Source organism: Siphateles boraxobius, unplaced genomic scaffold (genome assembly GCF_051911475.1).
Source record: "Siphateles boraxobius isolate OS27281-9 unplaced genomic scaffold, OSU_SipBor_1 7, whole genome shotgun sequence".
NCBI classification, from domain to species: Eukaryota; Metazoa; Chordata; class Actinopteri; order Cypriniformes; family Leuciscidae; genus Siphateles; species Siphateles boraxobius.
In genome coordinates this window covers 34,670,456-34,685,630 of record NW_027509197.1, presented here as the reverse complement: position 1 = coordinate 34,685,630, position 15,175 = coordinate 34,670,456, and the positions used below count along the sequence as shown (strand labels likewise).

At 37.9% G+C, this 15,175-nt stretch overlaps 1 protein-coding gene across 1 annotated transcript; it reads right to left on the bottom strand.

Moving 5' to 3' along the window:
* Positions 1-13,599: 13,599 nt before the first annotated feature.
* LOC143723647 (protein Fer3) lies at positions 13,600-14,196 on the bottom strand. The gene has a single exon (XM_077216317.1). It carries the CDS (start codon positions 14,194-14,196, stop codon positions 13,600-13,602), a length of 597 nt encoding a protein of 198 aa, XP_077072432.1.
* Positions 14,197-15,175: the final 979 nt, after the last annotated feature.

Sequence of the window (15,175 nt, the reverse complement as noted above, 5' to 3'; positions counted from 1 at the left end):
TTACAGGTATATACACTCAATAATACCATATAGAGTTCTAGGAAGGCCTCAGCAGGGGCAGATCTGGTACCATCTGACCCAGCCGGCAAGTTCTGGAGATGACCCACATCAGATCAAAGATATGCCGTGCCATATTTCACTCTGCTAAGATGACGTGTTTATATCTCTTTGACACTTCCAAATCAGCTCCACATGGCCTGGAACTCTTTAATAAGCTGAAATCCTTTCTGCAGCAGACTGTCACATCAACCTGCAGATGTTTGCCGGCTGATTTTAGATTCAGAAACAAATAGAAGGGCCACGCGGGAAACAATCTGGTGGTCTGGCGGCTTTTACTATTTTAGTGAGTGAATAAAAGAAAACTCACCGGGTGTGACATGCGAAATGTTAATTGATTAGATTAGAGTTCTTGGAAGAGTTGTGGGGATTTGTAAGACAATCTTAGAGATGAGATGAATATTATATTCCTGATGAAGATGATAAAGTTCAGCCCCACAAAACCAGCACAGATGAACCCAATCTGTGACTGCATTTTCTTCTGTGTTCTGGAAAAGGCACACATATATCAATGTATATATATCCGTCTCGGCCAGTCAATGCGTCCAAAATGTGTGCAATGCCAAAATGAAACGCACACAGCTGTTTTTCATTGATATCAGTGCAACGTCGTTTACTGAAAGTGCAGTCAGTCTTAATATGACTGCTGCTGCTACTGGAAATGACACAACACTTGTAAAAAATGTAACCTCCAAAATGTGCTTTTCTACGATGAATCCCTTTATCTTTTCAGCAAGTGTCTGAGGATCAACAGAAGACTTGCTCCTCACTCTGTGCTCACTCTGTGGTGTGAAGATAGCATGCCTTGGTGAACCAACAATGCAAACATGTTCCTGATGTGTTCCTGTTCCTGATGTTCCTCATGATGTTTGCATGGATAATCTCTTCGTTTGCAGATTCATGAATTTAGAGATCATCCTAAAATAGGTTTTTACATTTGAATATTCTTAATTTAAAAAATACAATGGCCTCAATAAGCACAAGTCAAATGTTTGGAACACTGTAAATAAGAATTTTAAATGTTTTATAGTTTTTTTTTAAGTCTCTTGCTCGTTAGAACATGGCTGCATTTAATTGATGGAAAATGAGAGAACAATTTAAAAGTACTATTTTCTATTTAAAAATATTTTAAAATGTAACTTATTCCTGTGATCCAAAGCTGAGATCCTGTGATTTCAGCATCATTTACTCCAGTCTCCGGTGTCACAGGATCCTTTATAATTCATTCTAAGATACTGATTTGGTGCTTAACTTTTTTCAATGTTGAAAACAGATTTTGCTGCATAATATTTTTATCTAAACTGATACACTACCGTTCACTAAGGTTTTTATAAAGACATTTATAATGTTATAAAAGACTTCTATTTCAAAGAAATTCTTTTCTTTTAACTTTCTATACTGGAGTTCCTGAACAAATGCATCACGTTTTCCACAAAAATATTAATCATCAAACATTTTTAAATATAGATAGCAATAATAACCATTATTATTAATTGACCACCAATAATAAGTGTTAACTTAAAAATCGCATTTTTAAATGTATGTGACTTAAGTAAATGAATCATTAATTTTATTGTTCACTTAGTACAAAGCACTTTAAACCCCACTGTTTCAGAGGCGGCAACATTTGGTGAGGTCATTAAAATAAATAAATGGTAACTAATATTGTAAGATATTCACAACATGATCCCCAGCAGAAGGTTTAAACTGTCCTTGTAAAATGTAAATGCTTTCCTATAGTGGAATGAGCATTGCACCCCTGCAGCGTTAACTCGCATTCTAACACAGTTTGGCCTCTCATTCATGCACATGACTGTGTTCTCTAGCCCCCTGGGTTACAAGGTGTTTTTAAAATTCCATTAGAGGTCCTTCATAAATGTTTCATTAGGGAGTATGTAGCAGCTTGCTTTGATTTCAACTGAGGAAAAGCAAATGGACGACTATGCAACCCTGACAGGCAAGCGCTGTTACGTTTTAGTTGTCGTACTAAACATTCGCAAATGATTTTTTTAATGCAATGAGATACGTGTAAATGTCATATGTTATTCGTAACAAAAAGCAGACTTTTAAAGTAAACAGCACTGTGAAGTTTTTGCTACATCTTTGATCCATCTCAGGAATTGATCTGTATCACAGTTTGTTTGAACAGAAGACGTTTTCTTAGTCATCAAAAAGTACATGCGGTCTTTGAAGCATATAATAGATTATAAGCACATTGTAATTCACTCCATTCAAAACCATCGTCATGACTTCACAGTTGCAGTGAATAAGACGTCTTGACTGAGAATTGTAGTGAGTGTTTTACCCACACAAGCTCTTGCACAAACACTGCAGGGTTAATGAGAGGTGCAGTTGTGATGTTGGTGCTAAGGTTAGTTTCAGGTTCACAGGGCCGTGTGGGCACAGGTGGCCTGTCTAAGAGCTCTGAACTTGGGCAAACATGGCCTGTTTGCCCTACTGATTGGCCTGGACTGGCCTAGAGGAAAGTCTGAGTCATGATTGATGTAAACACAATAAGTACATTTACAGTAAACTGTCAATTTAAAGTAGCGTTAGAAAGCACAAAAATCTACACTGGTGAATGGGTGTCATTTCTAGTTTGAGTAATTGATTTGAAAGCACAATTTGCAAATTTGGCCTTGGGGACACTTCAAGTCTATTTAATAATACACTATGCATTCTATAATAATAAAAGAAATCTTTTTAAATATTATAAAATTATAGGTTATAAGTCCAAGGCTGCATCCACTTTTAGACTCACAAACTTCCCCTCAGTTGAATCCCATCCACCATTTTGAAGTGCGTTCATTTGAAGGCCCTCAACAACCCCTCGATTTTCACTGAGTCTTCTCATGTCCACTTCAGGCAGCTCCATAGACAACAATGTAACACGATTGTGACGTCAAAACAGCAACTCGCATTGCTCGCACTTAATTCACCTACAAGTGATCAAGGGCTTAGGGCGTTTAAACACATTGCAAGGGTTCCGTCAGTAGTGGGCACTAGTGCAACGTAAACTATTGTTCATCCGAGAGAACTAGACATAGGGAAGTTAGCAAGGGAAGGGCATAAAAAATGGACTTAAACGCAGCCCAAATATATCTTCATCAAGAAGAAGAACTAAAAATGCTTCATTGACAAAAAGATCCAAAATAAAGTTACTGAATTTTTGTTGCTATTTCTTGTTAAAGTCCATTTTTTACACATGTATAATAGACACCCTGGCACTCTTTTTGTAGAATGACAGAGGAAGCTTCTCTTCTTATGTCCTTATTTTCTCCACCGTCATATAGTTAAGCATGGCAATGCAATTAATAATCAAAAAGCATGTGCTGCTCTTCTTCCTTTCTCAAAAAATAGGTTTACTTGCTCCACCGTAGGATGTAGTTTTTCCATAGGTCAACTTTATGTATGATGTGTTGTCAACTTATGATGTGAATTATAAGAGAATGTAATCCATTTACAGATGTCAGCTGTGATGTTTGCTAACATTGCAAGCAAGACATCGACGAATAGATATGCATTCAGTCACTTAATGGCTACACTGGATGTGAGCGTCACGTTCAAAAGTAGATCGAACCCATTATAATCACTGATGCTCTCTACGCTGGATACTGTACACAGATAAACATTCAGTTTCTGCTTCACACACTTGAGTCTGTCGACAACAGGGCAAATGGAAGAGTGAAAGAGCATTCCATTTGATGTGTCCAATTTAAACAGCTCTTTCGCGTCTCTGTACAGACTTCAGAAGGATCCCAGCGTCGGAAACAAGTGGATGGTTTTTATTAATGGCGTCCCTGATCGCGTCAGAGGATTATATGTTTGTTCGGACCATTTTGTTTTGTAAACGAGACACAGTGTAATGGAGAGTTCACAAAGAACATTTGTTGAAAAATGAAGCAGCAAACTACTGGATCTGACATCAGCTGCATAACAAACAGCAAGTAAATTCCTAATGCTCTATCTGTAAATTATGGTTTTATATACATAATGTTTTCAAAACACTTACTCACGTGTAATAGTGAGTGGGCGTTGATACCGTTTCCTATGCAATGATGTTAGCCAAGCATAACATTTCAGTCAGAGGGTCAGAATGAAGGTTGACAATAAACATTTTTTGCATATACATTTTTTTGTCCAAAAAACTTTTTTTAACATTGTAAGTGAATCTCAAAGAAATCCGAGACGCTAAAGAGCCGTTTATAAAACTTTCCAAGGAAAAAAAGGTCCAGATTTTCAGTGGTTTCAGACTCTTAGATAGACAGTAATAATAAATTCATTCATTAATAAATACATTCTAATTAGTTAGAAAATGTATATACAGATTGAAGAATTTTCCATTGATTTGAAAGAAAAAGAAAAAAAAACGCTCCAGACATAAAGCATGCTGTGATTTCGATTGAGCGAGAAAGGTTGAAAAATCCTACAGGTATTCTTAAATGGGCTCATATGTCCCTGTGGCAATGAAACCTTGACATTCCCAAAATGTATTTTTAAAGAAAAATGCATATCTCCCCACTTAGCAAATCTGAGTCACTATCTCGATGTGTGTGTGTGTGTGTGTGTCTAGGCCTTGAGGGGGCCCGTCGTAATGAGCAAAGCAGGTGGATCATTTAAAATGTGTTTCACAGCTATCTCAGATCTGCAGAGGGACTGTGGTGCACATGCACGTGGAGATCAATTACTCAAAGCATTGCAGTATCATCTAACTGTGTGAGAGAGAATGTACATTTCCTCTCTGCTGATGTATAAACAGACCCTGACTGTTTGACTCAATGTTTGATGGCGTCCCAAAAGATTTCCAGGGTGTCTATGCAAATAATTCAATCAATGTGTTTGTTTCTTAAAAGACAGTTCCAATTTGAGAAGGCATGGTAATGTTTGAGAGCTGTGGTTTCAACTGCCTTCAGTATTTTATCCTTGTTTAGACGTTTGTTATTTTGATTAGAGAGGCTTTACGTGACAGTTGATTTGTATATTCCCTCATTTCCTACATTCCCTGAATATGATAATCTTTGATGATTGATATTTGTCCTATAGCAAGCATGCTTTCAGAAGAAGTGCTGTCATATTGATGTTTAGAGAAGTGAAATGCACAATAAACACACCTGCCCGCAGGACTCGTCCTCACACTTTCTGACACAAGTCAGCTTAGGTTGGATGGCCAGAAATAAATGAACCCCACTGCAAAAAGAAACAAGGAACAAACACAGTGTCAGGAATCAGGATACAAGTGTTTATTAGGCTTCATTGTTTTTTCCCCGTTTTATTTCATTGCTGAATTATAGCACTAACCCTGTAAACGCCCGAGACAGTTGAGAAACATGCAAAGTTTAACACGAAATGTTTCACAATCCGTAATGGAGGACTTTTCAAGCTCTAGATCTGACTGTATCCATGAACTATTTTGTGATCTTCTGAAACAATGACAGCCTTTTTCAAAAATTACTTACAATGGCACATCATTAGTGCACAGAAGGCATTATTTTCATGATCTACTTTTATAATACTATTTTATTTTATTTTACAGCCATGGTCACAAACTACTGTTATATGGAAAAGAGGTGCATAAAGATTCTATAGTGTGCATTTGGAATATATGGAGTGATTTTATATAATACTTTTTATAATTGCAATTTATTTTATTTATTTATTTTGACAAATGTATTTATTTTGACACAAACTGCGATTCTGTAAAAAAAAAAAATATATTATATAGACCGTACCCTCATTTCGTATGCTTTCATTTTTGTGAGTAAATAATGACATAATTTTCATAGTATGGGTCCTCCATATTACTATTCCTTTAAATAAGAAAAAAAAAACAATTGATAATTAAACTAACCACTAGATGGCAATGATAATAACCCAGTGTTATTTCTTGTTGCATTATTATTTTTCAGTCTACGTTCTTCATGAATTCCTGTGCTGAAGACCAACTAACAGCATTATGACAGCATGCACATAAGTCCAGCCCGTTTGAGTCAGTACAGTAAGCACGAGTCCCAAAGGTAAATCGGATCTCCACTTGTACGCCCCTCTTGAGCACTACATTGCTCTGACAGCATGGAGCACTAAAACACAGACCTTTTCGGGGTCATACAAGTTGTAATAATGGACCTGACTCTGGCTGTATGCAGTAATTGAAGCCGCTGGTATTGTAATAGAACTGGGGAGCTTGTGTTATATGGTGATCGATGGCTAGATGGCTCATCACACACCTGCTGCTGCCTCCAGAGATGGACTTGGGGTTCTGGTAAGAACATCACCCTGGATGGAGGAGTCAGCCAAATGCATAAAGAAAGTCAGTACCAATCTCTAAAGACTGACTGCAACGCTCCGGCCATAAGAATCTATTCAACTCGAAGGCTTTGCATTACTGGAGCAGCTCTTGAGGATTTGTGTGAAAATGACACGGGTGAAGTTAGGCTATAGGACCAAACCCAAAAAGGACCACCCTATGTTACTGGGGTGGTGACTGCGGTCACATTTAATTAAATTTCCGCAATACCGGAGGCTGCACTTTCAGGACCGCAGTTCTAGGAACTTTTATATTTGCGACAGCGCCACCTAGCCAAATCTACTCCAACCGATGATAGCCTACCTGATTAAAACTTCAAACAAACTATAGGCCTAAAGCAACGACTCACTAGACCTAAGGAAATTATTATTATTTTAAATGATTATTATTATCTTTCCACATTATTTTTAACGTAAGATTTTAAACGGCCATTTTAAACTTGAATGCCTGAGACTTTCGGTGAATGGGTTGGAGCAGTGAACGTAGCCTACTAATAAACACACTAGTTTGTAGTGCAATTGTTTTACCGTTTACCTCACTTTGTTAAATGGGTCAAACATCAGATGTGAAATTTGCTGCGGCTAATGAATTGAAGTCACGCACATAGCCTACACATAGGCTAAGTCTTTCTTTCCATGAAAACTAAATTTAAAAGCAGAATAAAGTTTCTCATATAGCTATTGTAACAAATTAGGTCAACTATTTCAAGAAGGTTACCATGTTTATGTTTAGGGGTTGGTTAGGACAAGGATAGGCTATCTTTTTTCTTCTTCTTCAATTAAACAACTAGGCAAAATCAATCCTGAAAAAATAATACAAATATAGAATTTAGTAAGTGCATATAAAGTTATGCACTTAAAGTAAATAATATAAACTGCTAAAAATAAATTAGGCCTATAAAAAAACTAGTGTTCTAGAAACTCAGTCCTGAAACTGCAGCGTCCAGTAGGAATAGCCTAGTACCCTACTTGTAACATTAGCGAAATTTCGCAGGTAAAAAGAGTCAAGTAGCCTATTGACAATCAGTTCACACTAAGTCACTTTTCAAAACAAGCAGCTGTCTGTTGGTCAACGCTGCAAATTCGCCTGACTAACTTGAACATGATGAGCGAAATTTCCGTGGAATATTTTTCACCCAAACGCAAAACTCCTGATGGCGCTGATTCCTAGTGGACTGAATGGATTTCGCCCACGAAATTTCGCCAAGCAACGGTAAATGTGACCGTACCTTAAGCTCTTAGGACATATAGACCAGACGTTCTAGTCAATCACGGGGTTAAAACCTGCCCAACAGACTGAGACTAGCTTCCCATACCAAAATGCTCCAGTTTAATTACATCCACCGAGGGCCATTAGAGACGTATTTTACACACCTCAATCGAAAGGTAAACGTTCAGGATGGCTCACCCCTGTTAGCTTTTTCTCTTCTCTCGCTCGGAGTATCTGCTCCTCTCATCTATTATTCAAACACCATCATGCGTTCGCTCCTATTATGGCGGCTTTCTGTTTGTAAGTGACTGCAGTTTGAGGGTCCCGTCGAGAGCCTTTAAAAACAAAGGGGAAATGGCTAAAACAAATGTGGGCCCTTAGTAAGGGACTGCTGGGAAGCAAATTCAATGCTACACTCTCAGAAAAAAAGTACAAAATCTGTCACTGTGGCAGTATGCACTTTCAAAATGTAGCCTACTATTATGTACCATTTGGCAACACTTGAGGTAGGCTAATAAAGGCACCAATGGCAAGCCGTTTTAGCTTAAATTGTACCCAGCCTTACTCGTCGTAATTGCATTTTTACTAGTAAGAATTCAATTAGAGAGCTCTCTAATTATTACTAGTAAGAATTACAATTGCAGAGTTCTCTAATTCAATTCTTACTAGTAACAATTCCAATTAGAGAGATCTACAAATGAATTTTTACTCGTAAAAAAACGAATTAAAGATATGTATAATTGCAGAGCTCTGTAATTGAATTAAAGATCTCTGCAATTGCATTCGTACTAGTAACAACTGAATTACAGAGCTCTCTAATTGTAATTCTTATTAGTAACAATTAAATAAGAGAGCTCTGTAATTAAAAATGAATGGAAGTCACTTGTAAAAATGAATGGAAGTGACTTGTAAAAATTCATTTGTAGAGCTCTCTAATTGTAATTGTGATTAGTAAGAATTGAATTAGGGCCCTTTCACACCTACCTTGTTTGGTCCGGACTTTCGGACTTTTCAGTTTGGTCCGAATCAAAATTACAGGTGTGAAACCTACCCCGGACCACGGTCCGGACCAAACAGATGAAATTTAGTCCGAAGAAAAGAGCTAGTCTCGGTCCGGATCAAGCTGAACAAAGGTTTGGTTCGTTTCTAGTGTGAAAGCATTTCTGTATGGTTCGGATTTTCAGACCTTTTACAGGAAGTTCCGGTGGTTCCCGCATTGCCGAAAAAACCATAGACAGTAAAAGAAATGGACACAGCGACCCCGTTGATTTCAACGGAGAGAGTTGAAGCCAAACATGGGTACTCACTTCCTGATAGCCAAGCGTTCTGCGCAGGCTCAAACTGAGCTTGATGACGTAGTTGTCACTTGAGCAACCTGACTGACAGTTGTAAATCTTCTAGTAGCTGTGCCAAGAATATGTGAAGTGTATTAACAGTAGCATTATGAGCAGAACACATGGGTATGCAGTATGAACAATATAGACAGATATGTGCAATTTAATAACAGTAACATTTTAAGAGTAGTGTGGGTGTGTGTGGTTGACCCTGTCAAAGCAGCCCCATGGACGTGGTTATAATAATTAATTTAATATAACATATTACGCTATATAATTACAATATGACATGATAAAAGAAGTGGCTAAAATCGGCTTTAAAATAGCCTACTTTAGGATTGTAATCGTTTGAGTAGCCTATCTGCAGTTCTAGTAATTTTAGTTAGTTAGTTTAGTTTATTTTGAACATGTTTATGTATATATCCATTAGATTTAAATATTTGGCTAGTACACACACACACACACACACACACACACACACACACACACACACACACACACACACACACACACACACACACACACACACACACACATAATACAATCAAACATAACAGATAAATAAATGCATGTAGGCTACAGCACAATCTTCCAAAATTATTAAAAATGATTCAAATATAGGCACATATGCAAATAATTTTTTCCCTTCTTTTTCGTTTCCTTCTACATCAAACAGAATAATAACCCATCCAAAAAATACTTCTTAGTATGAGCCCAGGAACCATATAATAATGTCCCCTCGAGTCATTTTCGTATCCATTCAATATTACATGACCATATAATATTCCAATATATAAAGAATTGTGAGCTAGGTGTAAAATCATGTAGTTTTGGCTAATAAATCACGGTCACAAACACTTGAACAAACCCGTTTTTCTTTATTTCACGTTATGTAGGCATTTTGTACATATGGCTTCCGAACGGGATCACATTCATCTTCAAGCGTAGATGTGTAAAAAAATAATGGAACAACGTTAACCGCGATAGACATTGAGATGTTTTTTTTCTTCTTCCATTGCCTGTATAATTTCCTGATAATTAATTTCCCCATCCCCCGTAGGTGTAGTAGTAGATAAATAATTTAAAGTTCGTGGATAAATGTTACTTCATATGTATTCACTTGCCACATATCGAATTATTTCCAATTCCTCAAAAACGTTGTTTAAATATTTTGTCGCGTTGCTTTTATGGACTCTATCTATGCCATGGGCTGACAGTACTGCCTGCGAGACTGTGCGAGCTTCTCCTCCTGTCTATACGGTAATGTCTCTATTGTGCGACATAAAGTCGCGTGGTTATGACGCAATTTTTAGCCTATTTTTACAAGAATGGCTTCTACGGGGCCATAACGTAAGATACAAAGTAATGGAGCCTTTTATACATTGTCGTGTTTCTTTAGAAATAAATAATGGACAAATGGAGTCTTTGGACACCTCAGATGTAAAGTTATTCGCTGTCAAAGTGACGCCAAAATGAATGGGAGTCAATGGGATGCTAACAGCAGGTGATAGCCAGCTACAATGGCGGCCCCCAGAGGCGATATTTTTTTTCACAGGATGGTAGGGGAAGACTCATGAATATTCATTAGGGAACTCATGTCTGATTGGTCTGATGACCTACCACCTAACCCCGCCCCTAAATCTACCCGTCACTGGGGGTCTGATGACCTACCCCTAACCCCGCCCCTAAACCTACCAGTCACTGGGGTTAAGACCAATCAGGCATGAGTTCCCTAATGAATATTCATGAGTCTTCCCCTACCATCCTGTGAAAAAAAATATCGCCCCCCGGAGGCAGCTTCAACTTCCGGCTGATGGATTATTACCCCCTTGGAAAAAACAGAAGGTGGCAGGAAAATGAGCCGTACGCATATGGGGAGAGGAGGAGACAAGGTTTTTAATTGAAAGATGGTCTGATGACATAATTAGAAGTCAACTCGAAAACATGCACAAAAAAAGAGCTCGCATGATTGCTTGCAGTCTTCTCCTCCTTTCCTGCCGGCGACGATAAAATGTTCAAACGACGAGGACGTTCATTTGGCGAATTTGAACTAGCCTTGTGTATAGTTGGTGCTGCAGGTAATTGTGCCATAAAAATAACAATACAGTTGCAACGATATGCGTCTGTTCATTCATGTTGTCAAAGTTACCCGCCGCATTGACAACACGCTGACGTCAGACGCACGTCCATTTACAAACCAATCAATGTCAAGATGCAGCCCACATAGATGATGACGACAGGACGCAAGTATGTCACGTAAAGTTCTTTAGTGCGCTCGCATAATTGCAGTGTGACACCAAAACAAAACTTTCTGAAAGTATAAAATGTATCAAAATGTGAACTTTGGTTCGGACCTTGGTGCGGACTTTCAGGTGTGAAAACGCCCTTAGAGAGCTCTCTAATTGACCTATAGCTAAGCCACGCCCCCCTCCACTCACTCGGACAAACAGTCAACATTCGGTGACAGGTGCTATGGCAGCTGTCACAGTAGGAGACGTTTCACAGGAGGCAATTGATAATTTTTGGAGACAGAAAGATTATATAGATATATATTTTGGTAGAAATTTGTCTAAAATATTGTGCTTTAATATGTAATTAATGTTTCATGATCAAATTAAATATGTACAGGTCTAAGTTGCATACGTTTCCAGGACAAGCCTTTTTACCATCTTTAAAAAAAAACTTGTAAAAAATACACAGCGTCGCCCAGCCTCTCGGGATACCTAGTGTCGGAGTTGCATGTACCCCATGCACACCGTTTGACCATTTTAAACTTAAAATGACAAGGAAAACATATAAAAACGTATGAAAACTGACTAACTGCAATGCATTTCAATGGACGAGGAAGCAGAGGATGGCTATGCACAATGTGATTGGCTCATTGCGTTTGGGGGCGTGGCTTAGCCATGGGTCAATTGAATTCTTACTAGTAAAAATGCAATTACGACGAGTAAGGCTGGGTACAATTTAAGCTAAAACGGTTTGCCATAGGTACCTTTAAGGTTACTGTACCTTTTAGGATACTAATATGTACCTTTTCGGGGGTAAATATTTTCTAAGATAGATACAATTTTTCTAAGATAGGTTAAAATTGTTCTGATTTGATTAAACATGTTTTTTCATTTACTTTAAATCACAGAGTAATCAGAAAGACCAGTGAAGTTAAAGACAAGAATTTAGATAGGCCAATCTTGTATTTATATATACATGTTTTATTTAAATAAATAAGCATATAAAAGTCACTCAAACAAAGTTCAAAAGAAAGACTTAAAAAGAACATTTTTAATAAATAAAAATTATAAATTAACAAATAAATATTGTTGTGATAAACTACCTGCGTTTGCTCAAAATAATTTTTAAGGTGCAAAATGTCACTTATTTAAACTCTGAATTTGGTTGTCAGGCCAAACCCTTCAAGACATTTGCTTTCAACAGCGAAGCTGTTTTTATCCACAAAAAAATTGAACTTTTGCCGATTTGCCATTCTCTCATCTTGCACACAAGGACAAGTGCCACGGCTTTGTCCTAATAAGGCCTCATTTACAACAAACAATGACCGTCTGGATGAGCAAAAGGGGTCTGATTGTAACCCACAACAAATTAGAATATAAAAAGTGTCCCGAGTGCCAGGAGGTGTAACACGGTGAGAAGTCTGCAGATGTCATGATGCCGTCGTGCCATGCAAGCTTTGAAGAGGAGCGTGAGAAAGGAGGGAGAGGCGGCATCTCTCTTCCCGGCCCACAGTGCAGTTAATCCCACTTTATCCAAGAGAGCCGAGCTGTCAGATCTGGAGTTGGAGGACACAAAAGCAGAGCAAACATGAGGCTTTAGATACATTTTAATGACCATTTAACAAGTCGCTGGTCTAAGGCTAACAAAGGCACACTTATTCATTAAAACCCTCCCCCTTGAAGAGCTGGAACCCTGGGATGTGGTTAACTAAAGTACACAGCTCCCTTTCAGCTCAGTGAAAATACTTGTGTCTTAGAAAAGGAAGTTTTTGAAAACAGACAGCTGGGAATAAACTGCACAGTCAATATAAACAATGGGAACTGTTTAATCATGTAAAACAAGGCCTGTTGGAGTGACATAAGCCTTATTGAGGATGAATTTGCATATGCACTCCAAATAAACAAGTCATTTACCTCATATGCCCCACAAACAAGAGGAGGGAAACAATGTGCGCAAAGCAAAGCATGTTGCTAAATATCCAGTCTGTTCCTAATACTTTAAAATGCTGGTTTAAATGAATAAAATTGCTGCAATGACTGCACAAATGTTTGATCAAATGTCCTGTCATGTTTTAAAAATGATCAAAGATGTTTTTCCAAACCAATGAAGGACTGAATGATTTAGTTAAAGTTTATTTATTTGTTATGGATGCTGGAAAATATTTGATTTGCACTGCAAAATGAACAAATGTGCATTTTACTGGAGCCATAAAACTGTTTTAGTCAAACCCACCAGTAATGTAATTTTGACCATCCATCTATCCATCCATCTTGTCTGTCTGTCTGTCTGTCTGTCTATGTATCTTTGATTAATAAATTATTATTTAAATAATGATTCATGTTTGATAGGAGTCATTCTGGTCGGGTGCTAAATATATACCATTTGAGTGAAAAGTTTAATTTAAAAATTAAAATGAATTTTAATTTTTAATTTAAATCAATTATATATATATATTTAATGAACTCAAACTGTCATCTTACCACTTGTGTTCCAGATGGCGTTGGTCTGATTCTTATAGCCGTTCTTCATGCATTCATCCACATATGACTTGGGGTCACAGCCTGACATGAGGATTTCTCTGAGCAGGGCGATGTAAGCAATGGCCAGTCTTAATGTGTCTATTTTGGAGAGCCGTTTCTCGTAGGGGAACGTGGGCACATGGCAGCGCAGCTCCTCAAATCCAGAATTGATGCTGAGCATCCTCTTCCTCTCCCGGATGTTGGCGGCGTGGCGCTGCACCTTGTACGGATGATGGGATGTCAAGCGCCGCTGTCTGCGATTGCTGATCTCATGGGGATCGTCGACTGAGGAGCTGTCCACTTCAGCACCGACCTCCAGCTGCGGAGACTGCGAGTCTAAGTCCGTGAAGGTCAGCTGAGCCTCTGGGAACACGGACTGGCACCCGAAAGAGGACCAGGGGGACAGCTGACCTGTCATTGCGCTGCAGTCAAAGAGCAGCGTGTCCATCTGAGACTGGTACTGAGAGTTAGGGTCCATTTGGCCCCAGAACGGAAAGTCTGTGGCAGCATCTTGATCAAAATCAAAAAATATGTCTTCCATTTCCCCCCCTTTTTTCCTCAGATGTCACTAAAACAGCGTGTATGAGATAAGAGGAGAGCTTCAACTACCGTGCGTAAACTGGGTAGTCCTGTGCGTAATGGCCATTAAATAGCTCCAGGTCTCGCCGCAGGGTGCTTGTCTCTATTCAACAGGTTTGAAAAGGAGCTCATTAGGACGCGTGCCTCCTCCTAATAACTCTACCATTTCAAAAGCACTTCACGGCATCGGTTGATGCTCAGATCACGTGTCACCGCAATCATAAAGTTATCTTAAGCTGTTTCCTCTTCGGTTCAAGCAGTAGACTATTTACTGTTCTGAAGTATTTGCGTCTTGTAATTGAATTAGTAGTCTAGAACATGGGTGGTCAAAGTCCAAAACAACTGTCTTAGCCTTATCTTACTTCATAACAATAATCGCTTTTATATAAGTATTTTTATTATTATTTTAAGAGATTTATTTCTATTGCAAAAGAAGATAGTAGCATATAGACTACTTTTTTAACCTTTCGCTAATCATTTTTAAATAAATTTAACAAAGGCTAAATATTTATACGAGATAAATAGGACAATCTGAACAAGAATCTGGACAATTTTACAGTTTGTATTCGCGACCAATTGTCTAGACCAACATCTCGCTGGAGCTTCATCTGCTTGTAATAAAACTGACCTGTAAACGTAGATTGTGTATAGCTTCATATACAGTATGTTCAGAGGTACATTTATTAAAATATCAACAATGCACGTGAAATTTATTTTCCTTAAATATAAAGGAAAACAAATATTTTTCACCATTTTTCTTAAATTCCTCCCGACGCTCAGATCGTTTCACGTAGTTTTATCATTGTTTGCTGTAGTTATAGGAAACGCATATTTAAATGTAAATATTTAAATAAAAATCATAAATAAATTATTTTATTATATTTTACATATTTGAATATTTTATTTAAAGATACAGATTAAAATTCTATCATTGCGTTGTT

What these genes read in the sequence shown, in the direction of transcription:
- LOC143723647 (XM_077216317.1), bottom strand. Translation starts at nt 14,196, where the DNA reads ATGGAAGACATATTTTTTGATTTTGATCAAGATGCTGCCACAGACTTT.